At 38.6% G+C, this 26,841-nt stretch overlaps 1 protein-coding gene and 1 long non-coding RNA gene across 2 annotated transcripts in view; one reads left to right on the top strand and one right to left on the bottom strand.

Moving 5' to 3' along the window:
* The window catches only part of LOC141482157 (uncharacterized), a 252,166-nt gene that overhangs the window by 116,061 nt on the left and 109,264 nt on the right, over positions 1-26,841 (bottom strand). The gene's annotated exons all lie outside the window — the stretch shown is intronic.
* LOC111509435 (periostin) overlaps positions 24,428-26,841 on the top strand; it is a 73,814-nt gene continuing 71,400 nt past the window's right edge. Inside the window, exon 1 of the mRNA XM_074174930.1 lies at positions 24,428-24,696. Coding sequence (XP_074031031.1) covers positions 24,510-24,696 — 187 coding nt within the window. The 5' untranslated portion in view covers positions 24,428-24,509. The remainder of the gene's footprint in view (positions 24,697-26,841) is intronic.

Below are 26,841 nucleotides of genomic sequence, written 5' to 3'. Positions count from 1 at the left end.
GTCCAGCCGCTTCCTTGGCTAAAGAGTCGGCAATGCGATTACCTTTACTCCTGTCGTGCCCTTCAACCCACCCCAGGATAATGTTATTATCTACTGAGGCTTTGGCTAAATCTTGGTGGCACTCTAGTACTAGCCCTGAGGTAACACGCTGTCTGTTCAAGGCTAATAGTGCTTGTCTGCTATCAGTTCAGATTGTTATGTTTTGCCAGAAATTCCTTTCTTGGTTATTTCTTTTGGGCCACGCTGGTATTTCTTCCCATTCCCCACTCAATCCTTTTAGGCTTAGTGACCTGGAGAACACTCCCCATCCTGAGCCTTCTTTGGTTTTTGAGCCGTCTGTATAGATCCGTATTGCATTTGTAGCATCTGACTCTGTGTTCTGCTTAATTTATATTTTGTAGGGTTTATTGAGCACAAACCTGGGTTCAATTGCATCACTTGTTGCCTGCAGCAGAGGTTGCGCAGTAAGCGCTTTTCGCCATAGGCCGAGCCTCAATTGACGACCCATTCCTACTTCGAGGTTTACACCAGGCGTGCGCAATCGTACCATGGCCATTAACGCAACCTCCTTAACGTACAGATTCAGAGGGGTCAGACCCGTGATCAATTCCATTGCCGCGGTTGGTGTTGTTCTCATGGCTCCTGTGATGTTTAAACAAGCCAATCGCTGTATTTGATATAATTTTTGGATGGTCGGAACCCATGCAATGGCTCCATACGTTAACATAGGTCTTATTATTGCTTTTGAAGATTTCGGGAGGTTTTAAGCCCGTTAAACTTCTTTTCCTGCTGGAAAGGACCATCTCAGTCTTCTTGGGATTGATCAACAGTGAGTGTTCCTTACACCATGTTTCTATTAATTTGAGCCCATCCTGCGCTCTATCGCACAGTGTATTTACAAATTTGCCGGTCAGTAAGATAACTATGTCACCTGCGTATGCAATTGTGTAGAATCCATTTTTGTTAAGGTGATTAATTAGGGTATCCAGAACTATGTTCCAGAGAAGAGGTGGTGAGACCCCTCCCTGTGGACATCCCCTCATGACCAGTCCTCTCACTGTGATGTCTTCTACATTAATACTCATTGCTCTACTAGAGAGAGTATCCATTCTCCTACTACCAGGGGTACATTCCTGGAGTGTAGTTGCTGGGTAATTGTTGGAAAGGTTGTTTTATCAGACGCTTCCTCGATATCTATGAATATACCCAGGGTGGATTCTTTGTTGTCCAATGATCTCCCGATTCTGCCAACCACATGGTGAAGGGCCGAATCAGTAGACTTTCCCGGGGTATATGCATGCTGATTTGGATGAAGTGGGTTGTTAATAAGTACTTCATCTCTTATATACCGCTCACATAGCCTCGGAATGCTTTTGGTAGGGTGTAGTCCGTCCTAACTGGTTTGGGTATAAATACTACTCTTACTTCTCTCCACTTACTGGGAATATAACTCAGCGCTAGAGAGGCTCTGAATATTCCAATCTGGTACGGCATAAGAGTGTCCAGTCCCCACTGAAGTAGGGCTGGTCTTATACCGTCAGGTCCTGATGACTTGAAGGGGAAAAAGCCCGATATAGCCCATCTTATTTTGTCCTCATCAATTACTGTACTAGCATATTGCCAGTCGTATTGTGAGGGTGTTGTTGGTACATCCGTCCATTTCGTCGTTCCAGAAAAGACAGAACCTGGGAAATGAGTTTCCATAAGAATCTCAGCACTCTCCTGGAGGTTTTCGGCTTTGTCGCCATTTTCCTTCGTCAGGATGCCAATACTCTTATGGTGGTCATTTGAACACAGACAGATCATTGAAATCAGTGTCACAGAAAAATGGGGGAAAATATGAGACTGCAGTGTTTTGCAGACAATTGTTAAGTTCTTCTGTATATATATAGAGAGAGGAAACAAATTTTGCAGATATTGTTCCTGAAATGAATGAAGTTTGTGCTTTCATCCGGCATAAATATGGAAAACAAGACATAAAATAGTCAGGTATGACTTCAGTATTCGTTTTTATGATTGAATAATTTTCAATTGAAATATATCGGATACAGTATTTTGATGAAGTGCAAGTAGGAGTCTGAATCGTAAAAATTACCTCTCAATCCCAATCCTTATTACATCAAGAGAGATGTTCGATAATATTCCAGGCAATAATAAAAAATAATCCAACAAGAAAATTCCTAGCAAATAATCCTTGAAATCTACCTCAACCAACCAGCTACACCAATTGTTATCGTTTCCTATAAAAATCATTAATTACTTGAAGTATTCCCAAAGCTTTCTGTTATCCGCTCGAATGGTTGAGGACTATTTGCAACAAAGAAAGGAAGGAAATTCAAAAGGGGTTTTCGTACCGAAATATTCGAAATGTATCATGTCTCTCTGGATAATAAGAAAAGAAATAACCATCTCTGATTTTCACTGTTGCAATATTCCTTTCTCTATGGAAGCCCTGGTTGTAAACTGGAGAATGGGATTGTTTCGTGGATATAATTGCGTACCTTTCATTATACGTTAGAAAATGAACCGATGACATAGTTAACCTATCGAGAGCGTCCCCAGGTGACGGATAGGGGAACGGCCAGGGGACTGGAGGCCCTGTCCGGGAAGCCAATGTGGACAGGGTCGCCGGACTCCTGGTCAGTGGCAGAAATAAGTAGGGTGAGAGTAACTAAAACTTCCCAAATGCCTTTGCAAAACATGCCACCGTGGACCAGCATACCCAAGCTAAGGTGTAAGAAATCGTGCCGACAGCTGAATGGCCGCAGGGTGATATGCGGTTACGAACGATCTCTTTGGGGAACTGGGCAAAACCTCATTGTAATCAGCCTACCTCTGGTAATGCGGGGCTCTGCCGGAGGTGACCAACTCTTCCCTTGCTACTCGTGGGAACACACATGAATGATACAAACAGAAACAACAAAAACAAAAACCAATCCCAAGACTGGACAGAAGTGCTCACCTCAGTCTAAGGCAGTGGCTGGGGATGAACAGAAATGTCCACCCCAATCTACCGCTTGGAATGAGGCTGGACGTAGCAGATCACCTCGTTATATAATACAAAGGCCAAGGCGTAAGCGCATTTTCGGCACCGAGGCAGCAACTATAAGTGCACCCTCCTTCTCTCCCACTCCACCTCCAACAGCAAGGGCACTTCCTGTGGCGGGCGCCAGGAGCTCCGCCTTGAATAAAGGCTGCCCCTGCAGGAAAGATCCCTCACTTGTGCACCTCCACGGATGGGAACCTCAAGAAGGTTGATGAAGACAATAATGTGGCTGCACCTTCCAAAACCTTTGGGGAGGCCACCGTGAGACACCTCAAGGTTACCAAAGAGTGTGTGTTCGGCGAGTCTTGGCCTACACCTGCCAATATAAAGGAGATGTCTCCTAGTGACCTGTTCACAGGATGGATGATGACCTAGGAGGACAACACCTCGGGAGGATGAACAATGGGTCACATGTGGCCTAAGTGCCCTACTCTACAGATACAGATAGTTAACTTTGTTGAAAATCAATGCTTTATCGAAAAAAAAATATTTTTTTCTATTAAGTGGCTGCTGTTTTCATATTTTTACCTTTCTATATTAGTGGCTGAGGATGATGTGCTGATTTCTTCTTCCGTTTCAGAATCCAAGTGATGATGTTTCGGCAATTGTGGATAAACAAAAGCAGAATGCAGAACTTGATCGACAATAGTGATTTTTTAAATGTCATTTACCAGAATGGCATCCAGTTTCGAATACTTCATTTGTGTAAAATTACTAATAAATTAATTCATTTTCTTGGTGTAATGGTGTAATGTTGTAATGTGTTCATAGGCTTCGATTTCATTTTATTTGTTGATTTGCAATTCTTCAAGAATATGTCCCTTTTTTATATATGTTTTCTTATTGAATATTTAAAATCTGTTTAAAAAAAATATGTTATTTGTATAACTGTATTATCTCTCAAAAGTGTGCGGTTGGAATATGATATCTAAGCAAAGATTAGCAAAGAAATTTTAGTTTTGCAATTGCTTCAAATGAACCAATCATAATATGTAATGTATTATTTAGTTTCTTTCCTTACCACTTATAGCTGTTCATATTACAGATGAGATACTTTGGATTCAAGTAACTAAATACATCCAAATGAGGGGGACAGTTTATAAACAGAAGCATAAGTTCATCTTTGATGAAGTAAATGAGTTTATTTGATTCATACAAACAGAAGCGTTTCAATGAAAAATGCTTCTCTTCAAAGGAAAACAATTAATTTCTCATACGGAGATATTTAAATAATGTTCCAAGTAAACATATCATTCTTTCAAAACCCAAAACAGTTTTGCTTCGAGATAATTTTGCTCAGACTAATGAATGCATACTTACTTCTCTTGAGATAATGTGATTATTTCTATTGAAATGTATGCACAATCTTGGTGGGATATTTTTTTTTACATAAAATAAGCGTTTATTCAGTCCATTTGAAATAATGATTCAAATTCAACTTGAGAGAATATGTTTCTCAGTTTAAAAAATATTTCTTCATGAATATAGGGGAGCAAGATTTCTTTAAATCGAGATAATGTTCTTCACTTTGAGATTTTTATTTTTACTGTGTAACCCCGTCCTGTTGAAACCACATATCACCCAATTCAGGCCACAAGAAGTTGGTAGTCATCGATCTATAGTGCTCACCGTTGACAGTGATGGCCTGGCCAACATCGTTCTCAAAGAAATTTGAACCGATTACGCCGCCAGCCCAAAATCCAAACCAAACAGTGACTTTTTCGGGATGCACTGGACGCTCTTGGACCTCATGTGGATTAGTATCGTCCCAAATTCAACAATTCTGTTTGTTCACGTCTCCATTCATCCAGAAATAGGCCTCATCGCTAAAGATGATTTTTCGATGAAAATTAGGGTCAGTTACCAACTGCTCTAGAGCCCATTCAGCAAACACACGTCGTTGTCTATGCTCGTTCACCTTCAGTTCCTGGATCAGTTGAATTTTGTACGGGCAGGCCCAACTCACGACGCAAAGTTGGGGTCTGCGAAATGCCTACATACTCTCACAGGCAGCGGCGATGTTTTTGGCAGATCTTGCGTTTCATCGACTTACGGGTGTTGGTCGATCGTTTACTCAACCAAATTTATCCACCATATTGCAAATAGTCCTCTTGGTAGGACGATTATGGCGACCGTAAAATGGACGAAACGCGCGGTACGTTGCCCAACCAGAACATCCATTTTGATAGGACAATTTCTTCATTTGCACGAGTTATTGATTGCTAAGAGTATATCCGTCCATAGTGATTTGGCGAAACATACTGAATCAAACACAGTCCCTGTTAGAAGACCCTATATTAAAAGTAATGCAGCTCGTACTCCAAAGAGCGGTTTCAATACCTGCAGAAATACCAGCAATATTCATTTCTCATTCGAATCGTTCCGTGTTGAAGAAACTGCCTCCCAAGTTCAATCTATTGAAAAGGAGGAGCTCAATTTAAATACGGAAGGCTCATTCAACTCATCGAAAAAAACATACTGAAAATAAAAATTCCTCCAGAAAATATATCCTCTCTTTCCATATACTACACAGGCAATAATACTGACACTGGCTCCAGAAGAATGCCAGACTTTTTTTAATAATGCCCTTTATTTCCCATCTAAATTCCAAAGCCGTAGTAAATTTGTTTGTTGTCAGATAGTTTGTTGGAGATCGTTATATCATCAAAAGCTGCTATATCCCGAAGCCCACTACGTATGCATGGCCTGCTATATTCGCGTATAATCGAGTGGGATGGGAAAAGGATATGTGCTCGGCAGAAATATACGACAGGGGATGATGTGGAAATATGCGATGAATTTTCCATCTTTGGTCGTTGTCTGTGCTAGAATGGCCATTGTTATGCGGGCGTGAGGTTATTCTTTTCTTGAATGTGGAAATAACGAGATAAGCAGCTTTTGGTAGTTGATAAAACACAAGAAGTTACAGTCTCTTTCGACTGCCATAACAACCATTTTGTTGAAGCTATATCTCTAGAGAAATGAACTTTAAACGTTCAAGCCAGTCCCGAATATACCTACATAGTAAGTTGAATAGACTGACGCCTATCAGAAAACAACTACTCCCTGGCTAATACCACGAAGGGCGTTGGATTATATCCGACAGGCGTCAGTGCAGGTATCTTCACAGAAAATTTCCTGAATATGCAATTATCAATACAACTGAAAGAGTCGACCTTCAATTTTGGAACGGGCACACTAGCCACTCATCAGTGCAAGATAGTGGCCATCATCGACCTAGAGTCAAAGATATTCCATAATTGAAAATCGGAATTCTTTCAGAGATTTTCATTCCTCTTCCTAAGTTGGAGCGAACAACGATTTCTCTGAATAAGGAAGAAAAACTTTCTTATTAGTCAGTGGGCTATGCTTGAAGACTAGCAGTAAACCAATCAGAAGAAATGAGCTTTAAACGTTCAAGCCAGTCTCGAATATACCCATACAGTAGGTGAAGATTCCTGCACTGACACCTATATTAAAAGTAATGCAGCTCGTATTCCAAAGAGCGGTTATAATCCAACGCCTTTCGTGGTATCAGCCAGGGAAGTAGTTGTTTTCTGATAGCGTCAGTCCATTCAACCTACTGTGAGGTATATTCGAGACTGGTTAGAACGTTAAAAGTTCATTTCTTTAGAACCCAGACAAAATAAAACTTCAAAGGGATTACCTGGAAAAGATATTGCAGAAATTGAGCGAACGCAAGCAAAAGGGAAATGAAGATATATATATATTAGATACATAAATGGTACTCCATCTATCTCCTCAAGAAACTATTAGATTTCAAAATTGGTCAAATAAACATACGTTCCTTAAATAATTGCTTTGATGTATTCAAAGACATACTTGAAAATGAGTTTGCAATTGTTGATGTGACAGAATCATGGCTTGACCAGAATACCCAGATAAGTTTGTTTCAATTCCTCAATTCAATTTGGTTCGGCTAGATCGCAACAGTAGAGGCGGAGGTGTTTGTATTTATCTGAAGTCCTCTCTCAAATATAAAGTGTATCACTCAGGCATCACTGCTCATGGCTTGGAACAGTTGTGGATCATCGTTCACGTAAATGAATATAAAATCGCTTTTGGAACTGTATATCGTCCACCAGGAACTAGTGTTGATTTATGTCTTAATGATTTATGTGAAATTTTAGAACAAATTCACTTGGAAACGACGGTTATAATTTTAGTGGGTGATATTAATATTAATCTCCTGAATCCAAATTCTAATCGTTCATTAATTTGCTTTCTGTCTTTGATTTGTGTCAAATTGTAGAGAATCCCTCTCGTATTACTAATACATCTGAAAGTATCATAGATGTCATCTGTATAAATGAGGAATTACTGATGAGAAGTTTGAATACTATTGATATGAATGGTATTACAGACCACCTAATGGTCAGCTGCGTAACCAGCTTTCGAAATGAACAATTACCTACTGATTTAATATACTTTGCAAGTTAAAAAAACTTCGATTTCACTAATTTTTATAACGACGCTGCGAATATGCCATGGGGTGATATTGCTAATTTACAAAACATGAACTCTAAAGTAAACTTTTTAAATGATTGTATGATACATCTATTTGATAAACATGCTCCTATCCGCATGATAAACATGCTCCTCAATTAGTCGCAGGTTAAATTGTAAAAAGAAATTTCTGCCTTACGTCACATACAACCTCAAGCTCACGAACCAGGGATAAGGATCATAAAACATATTTAACTTTGAGAACACCGGCTTCAAGGAAGTATTATGTAACTCTACGAAAAAAACAGCATATATGCAATATATTCTAACAAAAATGAAAAAATTCTAAAGCAATTTGAAAAAATCTGTCATATTGGGGCGTGAATACAAAGAGTTCTTCACAAATCAACAGTCTACCTCAAGAACTGCGTAATCCAGAAGAAATTAATAACTTTTTTCTCAATGTTACTGGAAATTCTACAATTAACAGTGATACCTTATTATTTTATAGTAATAACAGATTCAATATCAATGCAAGTTTCTCGTTTATGGAAATATCCAATAAGGATATCTTTGAAGCTATAAAATCAAATGCTTCCGGTATCGATAATATGAATAATAAAATGATTTCATTTATTATTCCACATTGCATAGATGAAGTAAAACATATTTTTGATGAGTCTTTCTGATCTTTGGAAAATTGCTAATATTTTACCCACTTCCAAAATACCTATACCCACCTGTTTCAATGAGTTACGTCCAATAAGTATTTTACCAGCATTCTCAAAAATTTTTGAAAAAATAATAACACAACAAATCAAAGTATATTTGGATATAGCTAACATACTTCCAGAAGTGCAATCTGGATTCCGACAGAAACACGGTATCAACACTGCTCTGTTGAAGGTTATCAATGATATAACTACTTCTCGGGACAAATAGATGGTCTCATTTTTGGTTATGCTTGATCAAAGCAAAGCATTCGATCTGGTAAACTTCAAACTATTGCTGAGTAAACTAAAATATATTAGGTTTAAATGCAGTTCTTTAGATTGGATGAAAAGCTATTTCACAGAAAGGGCTCAACGGGTTATACTGGATAATGATCAAGTTTGTTAATCTCTTCAGGAAAGTTCTTCTGTTGTACCACAAGGTAGCATTCTAGGTCCATTAATGTTCACTCTTTTCATTTTTGACTTTCCTGCCACGTTATCCCAGTGCGACGTACATTTATATGCTGATGATTTTCAATTATATCTGTCAAGTCAATCTATTTATCATGCTATCACCAGGATGAACTTAGATTTAGAAAATACACTTCTATTTTCCAAAAATCACGGCCTTCGAATAAATCCAAATAAAACAGTAGCCCTATGTTTGGAATCTGACCTACAAAGAAATGAAGTTGAAACAAATTTCCATCTTTTTCTTGATAATGAACCGATTGACTGGGTGAATTCAGCAAAAAAATTTGGTGTATATATCGATAACACTCTCTCGTTCAACGAGCACGTTAAACACATTTACAAAACTTGCTTTTTTAAACTGAAATCCTTATACAAGTACAAGTTCCAGCTTTCTCAAAAAACAAAACTGAAATTAGTTCAATCATTGATTTATCCCCATATTGAGTATTGCTGTTCAGTGTATTACAACTCCTTGCCAGACTATAATAAATACAAACTTCAACACATACAAAATGCTTGTATGAGATTTGTGTGCTGCATAAACTACCGTGATCATGTTACTCCATATTCATTGAAATTAGATCAGCTGAATATTGAGTTTAGAATTCGTTATCTCATATCTGAATTCTTATATAAACTATTGGACAGCAAAACTCTTGTTCAGATTAATTAGTAAGCGATCTGATAATCACTCTATCAATTTAAGAAAAGATACCTTTACCATTCCATATCATGTTACCACCAAATTTGAGGGATGTTTTTCTCACTTTGAACCGAAGTATCTAAATAATTTATTACTGTATATTTATTTGTCTATATATCAATTCAAAAAAACTTTGAAAATCAATTTCTTAGAGGTTCAAAAATGATTGTAATCTTTTATATTATCTTCATAATAGTTTTTTTTATGTTATTTTTGTGTCTATTGTAACTGTTACTTATAGTCTAACTATATGCTTTTTTTTTTCTTAATTATGGGACGGGTGAAAGATAGCCTCCGGATAACCCTTTTCCCTTTGTGTATAAAACTTGTTTTTGCACAATAAACGGTATTATTATTATTATTATTATTATTATTATTATTTGTTTACTGCCAGTCTTCTAGCATAGCCCACTGACTAATAAGGAAGCTACATCTGTCAAATTATTTGTCATTCATTCAGTCTCTTCTGTCAAATCACCAGGATGGTGATCAACACGTTCAAATAATGAAATTTTTTCAACAAAATAGGTTTTCAGTTCGGGCAACATACCGCGCGTTTCGCCCATTATACGGTCGCCATAATCGTTCTACCGAGAGGACTACTCACCATGTGGTACGGATAAATTTGAGTACGGTAAACAATCGACCAACACCCGAACGTCGACGTACTGTCAAAAACATCGCCACTACCTGTGAGAATGCGCAGAAGAATTCGAGGTAGTCGATTCCGTATCGCTTACAAGAACTCGACATTTCGCAAATCACAACTTGGAGAATTTTGCGTCTTCACTTGGTCCTGCAACCGTACAAAATTCAAGTGACCCAGGAACTAAAGGTGAACAACTATAAATAACGACGTGTGTTCGCTGAGAGGGCTCAAGAGCAGTTGGAAACTGACCCAAATTCTCATCGGAAAATCATCTTCAGCAATTAAGCCCATTTCTGGATGAATGGGTACGTGAAGAAACAAAATTGTCGAATTTGAAACGATACCAATCTGCATGAGATCCAAGAGCGTCCAATGCATCCCAAAAAGTCACTGCTTGGTGTGGATTTTGGACTGCTGGAGTCATCTGTCCATATGTCTTTGAGAACGACGTTGGCCAAGCCATCACTGTCAACGGCGAGCACTATAAGTCGATAACTACCAACTCCTTCTACCATCTGGACACCAACGACATGTGGTTTTAACAGCGCTACATAAGCGATGGTCATCTCACATGGAGGTGATGTAATTTTTCTCAAAGGACAAGACACAAGCACTACAGGAATATACTAATGGCGCTCTCATAGCGGTGACTCTGCGAAAGTAGCGATTTACATTGATTTTGCATCGCTGGAGATTAAATCCATTTGGAAAAACGTTCTCAGGAAGTGTGTACAGTTTTCTGGTTCGGAACAGTGTTCCAAGCTTTTGAGAAGCAGCCTTTGCAATTCCAGCGACTGTAAAGTGGGAAGTAAATTGTTAAGCTATTAGATTTGCTTTTTCTATGGCTGTTGTTGCAATTGAACCATCCGCTTGTGTTAGTAGTTCCCACCCTAGCATCCCACCCTAACATCCTAGCAAGCAAGCATCTACAATTTGAAAAACTGAAAAACGATAGAAAATGACAATTGACGATGCAAAACAACATCTTAAAAAAACAGCAAATTGAAAATATCATATCAGTTCTCAATCCATCAACATCTTATTCGAAACGGTTCCGAGAGAACAATTAGCGTTCCTTTTTGTGAAAATGTATATACCCAAAGGTTTGTTACTAATTTTGGACCGAAACTTGTCAATCAAGTTCCCATCGAACTAAGAAATATAAAAAATATCAATGAACGCAAGAAAACAATCAGATCCTTCGTTGATCACAACTTTGATTTCTAAAGAGAAATATGTGAATCAACTCATTGAATCATTCCTGAAAGACTTTTTATCTCGTTTAGACCTGCTTCCTTTTCGTCTGATTGTCTGGTCCAATCCTCCTGTAGGTTGATCATTGCTTTCTATTAATTTTTTTTTTATAAATTTTCAATTACCGAAAGGAATTAATTTTTTTTCTCACTCACTTTCATGGTTGTGTCCAGATCTGGGAAAATACGCAACACAAGCTCTGCTTGGGCGTTTCCCTAGAACTAAACACCATTTTTTTTAATTTACTGTAATTATTCATTATTAAAGATATACTAACATCTATTATAGACAAGAATATGTATCTGAATTGAATAAATTGATTGATTGATCTCATCCAGGGAAATGGACATTTAGAACATGAAGATGTCTTGAATCAGATATATGAACAGGTTGCGTTGGGTACAAAAATCAATAATGAGAAAACATGTCATGAAGATAAGTCATCCATTAAAAAACTTTCCAATGTAAAATGTTAATTACTTTCATTGATGACTGTAATAGTGAAGACTAAACTCAAGTGTTGTATGTATATGTTTTCATAACATACGTAATTTATTGACGTTCACAAGTTTACCAACACCATGCTCGGCATGTTATGAATCTGCACATTCCTTTCTCGTCGTTGTGTTTCTACGTAATAGTTACCAAAGTAATCGTGATATTTTTATCAGTTCTCTCATACCACTTCCGTCGGATATATCGGAAATGATAATAAGAGTAGATTTGAATTCAATTCAATAATCAATTATGCCCTACAATTATGATGAAAAATCCCAATTCGACTCACAAGATTATTCTGTGGTACATGCAAATTTTAAGAATACGTGGACAGATAATTAGTGCCAAAGATAAAGATGTATATCATGAGAATCTCGGAAACCATGATAGAAACTATTAATTTCAGAAATGATGGAACTGAAATATTATTTCTCTTGCTAAATCTGTTTTTTCGTTAATAAGCTTGCTGAATGTTTTATTATTCTTTTAAATAAATTTTTTGGAAAAATTGAACTGAAATCGTGTCATTGCAGAACTTTCCAGTTTTTTCAAAAGCATGTTATTGATTCAGTCATCTTCGTATCTTGTATCGTTTATGAGATCCATATGAATAATATGATGTTCTTTGGTTTTTCTTCAACCTTTCAACCTTTACCTATGTCAATAAAAAATCTGTGAAGTCCAAAATGAAACTTATATATTTATTTTTCTTTTGATGGTTTACGTTTCGGAAAATAACCTCTTTCACAGATGAAAATTTCTCGATTTAAAACAAGTATATTCCCTTCAACAAACATCAAATAAAATATTCGGTAATCTAGTCATAGGTTCATATTTTCGTTTTCATTCTCTCGTCTCAAGAATAGTAACTTGATACTATATATTTCCACAAAGTTGTTGTACTTGATGAAGCCCAAGTTCGTAACAAAAACTTATTGAAGTTGGACCGGTGCATCAAACTATTCTACGATGTCCCGTAGAATTTTGGAAAAAAACTCTGTTACAATGTCTGTACAAAAACAGATGATTTATAAATATGATTAATATTGTCATTCATTTATAACGAATACTGTAATACATCTAACGGACATGTAGTATTTTATTCTGTCTTTGATAGAAAGAATTAGTATTGCTATTCAACGTGACAATGCTGCTTCGGTCCTTGGAACATAATTTTAATGAGATCATGCCTTCTTCTTTTTCAGTGCGGTCAATGGACTCAGGTCATTTTTGCCCCCCAAATATGAGATGCAGTCCTCGTAGTTCTGGTGACCTTCCAGTGAAAGAGCTTCATGAAGCAAGAGTCGAATAGATCCCTTTACGAAACCCTTCTTCACTTGGAAGGATCGATCGCAGCTTGAGAAATGGTTCATATGGAGATTATGTGAAAAATGTTCTTCCTTACGAATCAGTAGAGAGTTGTCTAGAGAATTGAATTGGATTGGATAATTTAGGAAACACTTGTTACATGAATTGCTTTTAGTGTTATATTTTATTATAATTGTATAACTCTTTGATCTAAACTTATAGTGTACATAACACACGTATGTATATATATATATATATATATATATATATATATATATATATATATATATATATATATATATATATATATATATATATATATATATAACGGATCTTCATCTTTCAATTTTGAATGTAGTTTAGTTAAGGGTTTAACTTTCCTTTGTGAAATTTTTATATTCTGTTCTTGTTTAAATACGTTTATGATTTTGGGTTACTAAACCCACTAATTCAGGCAGATATATAAATTATTTATCCTGCCATCCACAAAAAATGAAAATTAATTTAGTTCTAGGTTTAAAAAATCGAATAAAAAAAATTTCTCATCCTACATTGGTAGAAAAAATTTTAAAACAATTATTCAATATTTTATTAACTAATTCTTATCCTCCAAAATTTTTAAATAAATTGTTATACAATACTCCATCTAATATCATCAACATCAGAGAGAACAATAAAGCTGAAAATCCAAATTTCAAATACTTTTCCATTCCTTATGTCCCTGAATTGTCCAGCAAAATCATAAACGTATTTAAACAAGAACAGAATATAAAAATTTCACAAAGGAAAGTTAAACCCTTAACTAAACTACATTCAAAATTGAAAGATGAAGATCCGTTATTTGAAAAGCCACATGTAGTTTACGAAATTCCTTGCAACAATTGTGATAAGATATATATAGGTCAAACAAAAAACAATTTGAAAACCCGCATATATATATATATATATATATATATATATATATATATATATATATATATATATATATATATATATATATATACGGTGTGAACTGTCTGAGTTCTAAAGAGACCATGCCCGGTACTGATGATAGGGCAATCACCCCGAGACCCGAGACCCGAGACCGGTCTATCGATCTATCGAAATTAATTTCTGCTTTTCATAGTGGGAAATAATTTGCGACGAATCTTCCAAATCGAAGACGTTGTACAGGTGCCTGATAGTTTTACTTCAACTCTCTGCCCGACATTAGCTGGGTGGATTGTTTGTTTTTCCGTTGGGTATCTGCCACACGTACCTACAGAGTCGTAGGTCTGCATGAGAGAAAAGGGGTAACCCGGAGCATGTCACAATGCACCTCTCCGGAATATTAATTATTATTCCGACTCCTATCCCGGAGTATGCTTGTGGAATTGTTTCCTGACTCTGTCTGCAGGTGGCGCAGTGGACATCCCACTGAATCAACTGCAGAGAGATTCTATGACTAGCTGGAATTATTTTCATTTGGTCGCACAGACAGTAACATAACACAACAGTTGCGAGTGAGAAGTTGATGAGTAAACATCAAAGTTATAGAACAGTGACAATTTCAGCATTTAGACACGCTATCGCCTAAAAGTATTTTAGGACGATAAGCAATTATGGAAGAACTATTGAATAGAATCCACCAATTCCGTAGGAATTACTCCAGAGACGCGGTTCTCGCGATGATGGCGGCAATATTAGACCGATACGACGTTTCCAGCATGGAGCTGGCAAAGTCGTACAAATATTTTGAAAAAGTAATGGAGCAAAATATACTAAACCGCAAACCGAAATATTACCGGCTCTTCGAAGCTCTGCCAAGCTACGTAGAGGAAAGATACGACACAGATTTCGACGACCTCCCCTCGGAAGAAGAAGAAATCCAAGGTGAAAATATGCCACAAAAACGAGCGGCCACACCTGAGCCCCACGTTGAAAAAACAAAAATCCCGGCTACTGAAAAAGTACAAACTCAGCAGCCGAAAAAGAAAAAGACTAAAAGTGAACGAACAAAACCTGGAAATTCCGATGACGTCACGACCAGTACGTCACAGGTACAGGATAAGCCGGAAGTGTCTAATCCGAAGACAATACAGGTAGCTCAAAAGGAAAATCCCACAACAAACACTGTAAACACACCCGAACAGATGGATCTGGATGAAGAACAAAAGGTCGATGAAACCCCGGTAACAAACCAGGGGGAAACAAAAGCAAAGAATGAAAAACCTCCGCCTATTACCATACGAGCGAAGGACAAATGGAAAAATTTCAACACGATAACCGCCGCGCAGAATATCGAAATATCTCGGGCGGTGAACACAAATGACGGGATAAAGGTTCACTTCAAATCCATAGAGGATTACAGGAAGGTAACAAAATCCCTAGATAAAGAAAAGATACCTTACCACACATATGCGGTACAAGCCGAGAAACCGTTGAGAGTCGTTTTCCGGGGAGTCCCAGAAGCCCTGGAAATAGATGACATTAAAAAAGAATTGCAAGGGAAAGGATTCGAAATCATTTCCATCGCTCGTATGAGTAAAACAAACAAAAAGCCCATCCCCTTCGTATTAGTCCTGGTCCCCAGAAACCAGGCTAACATATACGACATTAAGGAAATACAAAAAGTCCGCATTACCGCAGAAACACAAAGGCCACGAAATAGAGTAGGACAATGCTACAGGTGCCAAAAGTTCGGGCACACACAGCGGAACTGCAAAGCAGTCCCGGCCTGTGTAAAGTGCGCCGGACGGCACTTGACAAATGAGTGCAAAAGACCGAAAAACTCCTTGATGCGGTGCTTTAACTGTAAAGGAGAACATCCAGCTAGTTTCCACGGGTGCCCTGAACGCCCTGAAAATAAGAAAAAGGCCCCAGATGGGCCTACAGACGAAAGACAGCCCCCAAACCCGAGGACAGTCAACCAAAGCAGAGTCAGAAGCGGAACCTCATACGCGAGAGCCGCATCAACTAGAGAAAATTCCTGCAACTCTCCCGAAGGTCTCCCAACGGCCTTAGGGCAGCTGCAGGAAATTCTCACGAAATTTCCGGTCTTACAAGCTATGCTCGCCGGAAATAAATAGAAAGAACATGTCTTAACGACAAAAAAAGGACAACAGAAGACGCTGCGACTTCTGACAGTTAGCTACAAGCTACAAGAAGGTGATAGTGACTTGTCTCTATCATCCTAACATAAGAAACATAAAACAGACTAAAGAACAAATAGTTGAAAGGGTAGGGGGCCTTTGGTTCGGATACCTGACTTATCAAAGACAGTGCAGGACTACATTTGGTCGTGATACTCAGATGGTTCACACCGTTCTGAAGAGACCATGCCCGGTACTGATGATGGGTCAATCCGACCAACGGTCTCTCGGTTGGTCGGATCGACCAAACGAAATTAATTCCTGCCTTTCATAGTGGGAAATGATTTGCGACGAATCTTCCAAATCGAAGACGTTACGCAGGTGTCTGATGGTTTAACTTCAACTCTCTGCGCGGCATTAGCTGAGTGGGTTGTTCGTTTTTCTTCGTTTTTCCGTTGGGTATCTGCCACACGTACCTACAAAGTCGTAGGTCTGCATGAGAGGAAAGGAGCAAACCGGAGCATGTCACAATGCACCTCTCCGGAATATTAATTTGTATTTATATATATATATATATATATATATATATATATATATATATATATATAATATATATAAAATCGAGAAAGGTTAATGCAGTCAAGCTGCTGAAAAATAATTCCATGAAAATCAAAAGATAAATAAATAAGTACTTTCTGATCATTCCCACATTGATTTCAATTTAAGAGCCAGCGGTAGACAGCTGTTTCAGCCTATTGGGCATCGTCAGTACCGGACAGACAAGACAAAATGTGAAAAACCAAGAAAAATTCTTAATAAAAATAACTGCGCAAAAGCAAGCGAGACATAAGTAGAACCACCTATTGGTGTGACAAGTTGACTTGGGTGACACACCAATAGGTGGTTCCACTTATATCTCACTTGTCTTTGCGCAGTTATTTTTATCAGTACTTTTCTTGGTTATTCACATTTTGTCTTCAACAGGCTGAAACAGCTGTCTACCGGTGGCTCTTAAATTGAAAGCAATGTGGGAATGATTTCATATCATTTCTAGAAACATGTGGATTCGTTTTTCGACGACATTCAAGATTGGCTTCTCAAATTTCTGCCACCGCAGTTGTCGATTGATTGGTCAAACCACCAACACTGACATAAAAACTTGGCAAGTTTACTTGGGCTTCACACCAGTAGGTGGTTCCACTTATGTCTCGCTAGCTCTTGCGCAGATACTTTTATTGAGTACTTTTCTTGATTTTACACATTTTGTCCACCACTCCAAAGGGTAGTGGAGCTAGGCTCCAGCCTGGAAGAGATCAAGATGACGAGCAGACACATTTTGTTTTCAATCGAGGACCGCCTGCCCGTTAATGACGATGCCCAATAGGCTGAAACAGCTGTCTACCAGTGTCTCTTAAATTGAAATCAATATGGAAATGATCAGAATAGTACGTATTTATATTTGATTATCTGCTGTCGTCTTCTAGGCACTCTTCTATCTAAAACACGTGTCTATGGTTTGCCACTTTCTTGAGTGCTATGTCCGATTAATAACTTCTATTTCTATATCAAGACACTCAATAACTTTCATATTTGTATAATTTCCTGGACCCGGATGTCACGCAGGTACCTATTGCTCCCTCCGTGGTGATTTTGATAGTTTTCTTGTAAACAGAAGATCTATCAACTGAAACCACAAATGTGCGGTTGGCTCCTGCTGGTGGCTCCGTGCATTTGTATTTATATCTTTTGGTAACCAAGTGTTGCCCATCCTTACACTTGGCTGCACCATACTGATGATGGGCCAAAAGCCCGAAACACGTGTCTATGGTTTGCCACTTTCTTGAGTGCTATGTCCGATTAATAACTTCTATTTCTATATCAAGACACTCAATAACTTTCATATTTGTATAATTTCCTGGACCCGGATGTCACGCAGGTAGGTATTGCTGCCTCACTGGTGATTTTGATAGTTTTCTTGTAAACACTAGATCTATCAACTGAAACCACAAATGTGGTTTTCTATTTTATTTGCTATTATTGTTACTCACTCTGTTGTACATCTAAATATTATGGGCAAATGAATTATTATTATTGTTATGTTACTTTTATTTACCACCTGGTAATTTCACCCCTTCCAGAAAATGCAACAAGACATCAAACTTTCCAATATCCCGGTGAAGCAAGCGAATACGAGGCAGGAATACTGTCGGATAGTTCATCCGAGTACTAGACTTAGCTCGCCCATCCAAAGAACATAATCCTCCGTTCCACGGATTCCGTGCCTCATTCTTTCGATACCCGACTTGGGTGATCCTCAGGCGTTAATTAGAAAATTGCTCTAATCGAATGGAAGAGGGTGGAAAGTGTTTCATTTGCGGGAGGAAGTATACAATAAAACCGGGTGTGTGCCGATTGGGGGATGAACAACCCGCAAAAAGAGTCGTAACGTTGATAATTGTGTTCAATGATGAACATGTTTCTCGTAAATCGACACTTCAGTGGTCTCCTGTCGATAGGGATGTTGCGAATTCAAAATCACTACCTCAAAAATCTATGCAATGATGCAATTCTCAGTAAAGCCCCAGTAGATTTCGTAATGAAGAAACAAAACGTCTATAAAAGTTTATATAGTTTATAGTTCAATCACAATATAACGAGAACATTTCATTCCGTATTGTGATAGAGTATGACCTTGCATGTGTCAGGAAGTAAAACCAGTCTTCTTATCTTTGCTGGAATTAGCAATTCAATGAGATAAAACTTCTACATTCACAAAGTTTATTTGTAAGACATCTTTTTTTTTAATAATTCATTGGTATTCCATTTTTTTTAGGACAGTACACAGGCACTACAGGAAATTTCTTTAGGCACTCTAAGATCTGTGTCTGTGCGGAAGTGGCGATTCATATTAGACCGTATTACAGCTTACAGGAATATTTTAATGACTCCTTTTAAAAGTTTTGCTTAGATGTGCATATTGAAAGAAAGATCTATTTACCGGCATATTTTATTGTAGATTGTATTAGTTATTTTGACATTTGACATTTGACGTTAAGTTATCGAAGTATTTGATAATTTATAGTTTTATTTTATAAGGTGTTGTAATTGAATATATGTATCTTGCTTTGTCAACAAGTTTTTCTTATGACAATAAAGCATATTTATTATTATTATTATTATTATTATTATTGGATTTGAATCGATGGAGATTAAATTCTTTTGGAAGAGTTCTTGAGCAGCGAAGTTTGGGATGTACTGAGTTGAACTCCAGAACGATGAGCAGCCACAGTCCATCGCGTGTTTCTGATATGTACCGCTATTGGTGGAATCAAATGTGCCAAGTCACTTGAACACATTCCCTGATAGATTCTATGAAAGAGAGACAAATCTACAAGCATTCTTCAATGTTCCAGACTATCAGACGGATGGCTCTTTTCTGAATGGAATTCAGCAGCTTAGAGGCGGAGCTCCATATAAGAGAACAATACTCCAAAGGAGATCTGATCTGAGCTTTATAAAACATCAAAGTTGCAGAGGTGTGTACAGTTTTCTGGTTTGGAACAGTGGTCCAAGCTTTTGAGAAGCAGCCTTTGCAATTCCAGCGACATATTGATGTCCATTGCAACCCCCAACAAACTCATCAAAGCAGAAAGCCGAATTGTCTATCCTGATATTTTTATATCAGGTTCGGAGACATTAATCTTTTTGAAGAAAACTGATGCCTGGGTTTTTATGGCATTTAATTGAACCTGGTTAGATTAGACTAGATTGTCAGGGAGCTAGCCCATGTCCTGATTCACTACGACCTTTTCAGATCTATTGTCATATTCCTTGGTTGTTAGAGCTCATTGTCTAGCTTTATCTCTTGGATGAGACTTCATTACCTCGATACTGATCCCTTCATATAGCTGGCAGCCTCTGGTTTCTCTTCCTCGCATCTTGCGTGTCTCAGCTTGCAATGGCTTAGCATTCACAGAGCACATGCAGTGCGGTTTCTTCCTCTTCTTGGCAGAACCTGCATTGGGTTTCTTCTGTTAGACCCATGTTGTTCATATGTTTCCTGAGTCGGCTATGCCCTGTTTTGGCGAAAACCGATGCCTGGGTTTTTGTGGCATTGGGTTACTTTCAACCCAATACGAAATCACCTCTAGATCCTCATTAAAATATGCAATCTCCTGCTGCCGGTGAAGATGTGCATCTGCAGCCGTTGTCCTGAAATCCAATTGGTAGAAGACAAGTATGCTGTCGTCGGCAAAGTTATATATTGGATTCTTGGTTTTTCCAATAAGTTGTTGATATACAACAAAAAGGGTATTGGAGACAATATGGATTCCTGGGGGACACCAGCGTTGACGGTAAAAGTATTGAAGAATATCCATCGATGGCCAGTTCCAGGTAAAGTTCTTCCAGGAAGCTGAAGAGCCATACACAAAAATGAGCTTACAAGCCATAGCATCAAAGTTTAGCCAGCAAACCCTCATACGGCACACGGTCAAAGCCTTGGAAATATCAAGCGCAACAGCTCTTGACTCTCCATGTTTCTCGATTGCGTTATTCCAAATATGGGTGACATACGATGGAAGGTTGCCTGTTATCTATGGTATATTATTATGATAAAACTCACGCACAGGTTTATTCTTCTCTGGGAATTCTATGTTCATTTGTCGTTAACTAAGATTATTGTATATTTCGAATTGAATGCCAATTCTATTATTATTATATCAATGGATGTAGCCGTAACTACGTGGTGGGAAATCATCATGACCAATGAGAATTGAAACTTTCAATATTTCTTACCACTTTTATTTGTAACTAACGTTACTGAAGATTCGTCCTATAAGGACCTTTTCAAACTTATACATTAAACTGAAAATGATTGATTACATTAGCTCTTATATAACACCACTGTAGGTAATAACAGAGGTATTTAATTTAATTGAGTACCTTTCGAAAGACGGGTGCTGTATTTCTTGATATTGAAAGAGTATTTGACAATGCACTACCTAAATCTATAGGATTGTGTCTGGCTAGGAAGGGTATAGAATCGACCATAACTGGCTGGATCTATGCCATGCAAGTAAACGGAACTGCAACTACGACTCTTCAAAGCGAGGCCATTATGTTCACCAGGGACTGCCCTCAAGGTGAGGTACTATCTCCTGGTCGCTCCTGTTGGATAATCTGCTTGATGCCCTCGACAGAAGAAAAGTTGATCTGCAAGATTTGCAGATGACCTTGTCATCCTGGCAAGGTATACGTCGGGACGTTGTTCACAGTTGGTGCCTGAGGGAGCAGATGTCTGTCAACCTCACCAAAACTGTGTTAATCGCCTTCACCAAAAAGAGAAAATTGGACGATCTAATGCCACTATCCCTCAATGGAGAGGTCATTCCATTTGGAACGGAGGTGAAATATCTTGGCATTATCCTTGATAAAAGACTCACCTGGAACGCTCATTCGGAAAAAGATTTACACAAAGTCAGACTGTCCCAATGGAATTTGTGGTAAAACTTGTGGTTTAGGTCCCAAACAAATCCACTGGATTTATGTGATGATTGTTAGATCAATGATGGTGCAATTGCCTGGTAACCGAAAGCTTTACAGAAGACGGACTAACCGAAGCTTTCTGGCTTACAGAGACAGGCTTGTCCATCAGTGGTGTTATCAGAAACACACCGTCAGCGGCCACGGAGATCTTTCTAGATCTACCTCCTCTCCACGTTTTCCTGGAGAGAGAGGTTAGATGGACTGCATACAGACTTGTGCACATTGCCAATTGCACAAGTCAATTTAATTCAGAGTGCAACAGACTGTTGGTTGACACTGGAAGTCACAGCATTCTGGAAATGTTCTCTGATTTCATGCCTCCAACTGTCAACTACGAACTGCCTTATTAAGTACACTTCCCGAGAAGAGAGGACTGGATCCTCCGGGAGAAGGAAATATTAAGATTGTTGTTTGTTGGTTCACAGATGGATCAAAAACACCTTCCGATTCTGGTGCAGGTGTTTTTAGTCGCAGACACAGGATAGAGATATATACCAGCCTAGGAACATTTGCGACTGTATTTCAAGCGGAAATATATTGAATTATGTGCGGAGAGATTGGATAAATCCAACCTCACACACAAGTCAATAAAACTATTCTCGGACAGTCAAGTGGCGTTTGTATCTCTTGATTCCTACCGAGCAACGTCTAAATTGGTAGCAAATTGCCAAAAACGACTCTCCTCGATAGGAAGACTCAACAGCTTGTCTATGTTCTGGATTCCTGGCCATACTGGCCTGGAAGGCAACGAAGGGTGCTGCAAGCAGCTTCATAGGACGAGAACCTGGCATCCTTTTAGGCTTTGCCAAACAAAGTTTTGAACACCTGGATGGCAAGAAGATTTATGGACTTCTGGCAGAATCTTCCAGGATTGGCTCATTCCAAGGCGTTTATTCACCCTTCGAAGTTTGATACCAAACAGATGTTGGGCTACAGTAGAGATGAACTACAATGTCTAACAGGCCTTCTTAAAGATGACTGTCATTTGAATCATCATATGCAGAGACTTGCACTGTCGGAAGACACTATGTGTCGCCTCTGTTTGGAAAATGACGAAACAGCAGAGTATATACTTTGTGCCTGTCCCGTTGGGGAACGAATCAGGTTGTTAGAATTCGACAGAGCTGTACTGTCACCATCTGACCTGAAAGACCACTCACCATACAAACCAATCGTTAAGAAGCTGAATCAGAAATGAATTAATGAGTAACTCTAACATATTTTGGTAAAAGAACATAGATAATTGCGGGTTTCTCCAGAAAAAAACAATGTGGAAGTGGCATTCAGACCACATGCTAGGTTATCTCATTTCCTTTTCAATGCCAAAGATAAAGTGGACAAGTTGGAGAAATCTGATGTTTATAAACTTAAGTCTGCGGAGTGTTTATGTGGGATAATGTGGTCCAAATTTCTCAAAACGGTATGATGAACATGCAAGGTCGTTCAGACTAGGTAAAAATGACATTAACGCTCATATTATCTGTTCTTTTTAAGTGAATGTTTGAGTGTGTGTTTGTGATTATTATGACGCGTTTAGAATAAGGGATGATGACAATTTTCAATGTGTTATTATTACTGTCTTAACTATAAAGTCTATTTTACCAAAAATGGGGTTGGGGACGGTGGAAACACTTTTTGTGGGTACGGTTATTTTTTGTAGAGGCCGAAAGTTCAGGTGAAGAAGACTTCCAGAGGGAAAATCAACTTATCGAGCTATAGTAATGCATATGAAATGCTGGAGATTCACTATGGAAAGCGGCGGACAAACATGGTGTGAACCACTGTTCCCTGTTGAAATACATTCGAAAGCGAGATGCATCCGATAAAGACGATCCCAACAATCCAGCCGTTTTTTGCAAAATGGGAATTTACCGGTATAACCGGAATCTGTTCACTGAGATCGATTATACTCCTGCATTTGTAACAGATACACCTAATCCAGAAAATACAACTGAGAGAATCCAGAAAATACTATTGGGTCTGCAGTTGTTTCTAAGTATTTCTAACTGAAGTCCAACTGAAGGTGAAACACCACCATTATCGCCTCCTCTTTTTCCATGAAGAATTACAGTTGTTTCTCCAGATAACAGTTGAACAACAAGCTCTCTGTGACTCACCAGTTCAAATATTTCGGCAATTAAACGTTCATGAGTCTGAAGGAAATATAAATACACCACCTAGACTTAGCAGCATCGGTATCTATTAAAAGATTTCACCAAGATCGTCTACAAGTGCACAAGCTACTAATGATCGTACCGTCTTCACTCCTGAGACAGTAAGCTCATTAGAAAAAGCACTCTTAAGGCAATTCATTGAAACGTGAAAAACACAATTCCCTGGGATGCAACCACAAGTTCCCGAATTTGAACGATACCGAAAGTTTGCACCATGCAAGGAAGGGTTGCAAACTCAATTAATTGGAATCCTTGGAAATTCATAAGCAACCCGTTAAATTATCAAATCGATCTAGTACACTCAACGGTTTTCAAATTAGTGTATCCACATTGTCACAGGTTAACAAAATTCAAGTACTCAATTAGGTTGAGTACCTCTGTTATCACCTACAGTGGTATTATCACCACTTATTATTATTGAAAACTGGCAAGATCCTCGTCCACACCCGGTATACTCAACAGTAGATCGATTGTTCGACTGCGTGGTCTCTCGGCCGTCTATCGCCCTCCTCCGTCGAATGTCTGCCACTGCCACTGAGGTTGTCAGTGTGTTATGGTGGTTTCGCGCAGTCAGTTTCCTTCGTGCGTTGGTAGTGTAACAAGTGATGCCTCCTTCACGAGTCCGCGGACTCGTCGTGTTTTTCTTCATGACCTGCTCAACCCTCCTCGCGGATGGTTCGACGCTCCTGCCGAATACTTCGGGAATTGACGGGCAGCTGACGGCCAATTTGAAAGTTGACAACTTTTTCTCGCTCTGGCTGGTCTTCAGCAACGACGATGTCGAAATGTCAGGTTCGTTATTAGCGATTAGTATGCATGAATTTTATCGCAAAAACTGAATTTACCGTTAATTGCGGCTTGGTGAATATCCACATAGCCTACTTATTTTCGATTCCGATGTTCATGGCAATGCCACAGGTAATTTTGAAAATTCCGCTGAAGAGTCGTCACCAATCTCCGGTGAATTCGTGCAGAATAATTAGGTACATGATGGTTGATAAAAAGCTTGGAGACGTTGAGTTGTTGTACCACTTAACTAGTAATATAAATCACAATTGATGTTTATTATACAATTGTGTACAGCGCAGTGTTGTTGCGTCAAAATCTAACCTCTCTCGCGTATGGAAAGAATTTTGAATAACCGTTATTCAACTGCGGAAGATGAGTACAAATTGAAATCTGAAACACGCAAGAAGCCTACCACTTTTTCATCTCATTAACAACTGATCTTTTTTCCATATTTATATTTACATTTGAAACAAATTCAAAAACAATAGACTCAAAACCTATGTACATATCATTATTCTAATGTTTATAGAAAAATATTTTTCGGTTTCCAAGCCAATTGAAAAAGTAGTATCATTTCCTATAGTGGAATTACGCAAAAAAAAAAAGAAAACACAAGGGCTTACAGATATTGAACGAAACTCTTTTTTCTGGGAGAACTCAAGAGTTTTTATTATCCTGCATGTCCATATTTTTTCAAATGGTGGAAGATAAAAAAGAAGGTCGATAAACAATCCTTTTTTTCATTCCATTTTGAATACTACGATGAATTCCAAAAGGACTTTCATTATACATAGCTAAATGCAGTCGATTCAGAGAAATTGCAATGTTTTTAAAAGACAGGGTCTTTGAAAAATCTCATTTCATACGCCAGTCAGCCGTAAAACAAGTTTCAACGATTTATTAAAAAAAAAACCCAATATATTGCTTTCCTGACGACGGCACACTTGTCTCGTCATTCCATTTGGATTCCAGGACATCGGCTGCGGATGCACATCTTCATCGGCTGCAGGAGGTTGCATATGTTAATGAAAATCTTATTGAGATGATTTCGAATTGGGGTAGGAGTAACCAGGTTCAATTCAATGCCACGAAAACCCATGCATCGGTTTTCTCCAAAAAGATAATTGTCTCCGAACCGAATATAATAGAACAGACAATTTCGTTTTCTGTGTCGATAAGTTTGTTGAGTTTTAAAAAGGACACCAATATGTCTTGGCACAATCATGTCGCTGGAATTGCAAAGGCTGCTTCTCAAAAGCTTGGAACACTGTTCCGAACCAAAAAAACTACTAACCTCAGCAACTTGATTGTGCTGGCCAGCAACGGTGATTGCGCTGGCCATGGCAATACATCAACTCCTTCGTTGGAAAGCCAGTCAGTCACTAGACGCGCGACATGTGGACGAGCATTATCGTGCATTAGGTGGAAGTTTTCACCAACAGCACCAGCAAACGGACGGACGATAGATAAGAAGAATGGTGTCGAGGTACTGTCGAGCTGTGAGGGAGCGATTTGGAAAAACGAGATCGGTTCTGCCGCCGATCATGATTCCGCCCCATAGCATTACTGTACCACCTCTGTATGTGTGGTCTTCCTGGACGTGTCTCAAACGTTCATTATTTCCAGGTCGTCTCCACAGTCTTACTCGACGAGAATCTGGATGAAATCCAAATCTGAATTCGTCTGTAAACAAAACTTTGGCCCAATCATTTGGTGGCCCAATCATTTGCATACCAGTTTTGATGTTCTTGACACCACTCTTATCTTCTACCGCGATTGCCTCTCGACAAAGGTGGACATCTAAGTGGCCTTCTGTTGTGGAGATCTGCTTCATGCAGTCGATTTCTGACAGTATCACGACCAATGGTTACCTGGTGCGTCTGCTGCAACACGTTAACCAACTCAGGTGCTGCGATTGTCGGTTGTCTTCTTGCGGTTAAGACCAAAAATCGGTCTTGAACTGCAGTTGTAGCGCGTCCTCGCCCTGGATGTTGTTGGGCTGGACTGCCAGTTTCACGGAAACGCCGCCACAATCGACTGATAACACTTTGGGAGACCCCCAGACGAAGAGCTACATCATTTTGTCGTATGCCACCTTGAAGAAGCCCTACAGCTCTATTCATCTCAGCCAATGGTAAGTGATGGCGT

This window comes from Leptinotarsa decemlineata, unplaced genomic scaffold (genome assembly GCF_025532065.1).
Source record: "Leptinotarsa decemlineata unplaced genomic scaffold, Ldec_3_MD MMD2_tig00000882_RagTag_RagTag, whole genome shotgun sequence".
NCBI classification, from domain to species: domain Eukaryota; kingdom Metazoa; phylum Arthropoda; class Insecta; order Coleoptera; family Chrysomelidae; genus Leptinotarsa; species Leptinotarsa decemlineata.
This window is presented reverse-complemented; position numbering and strand designations above follow the sequence as displayed.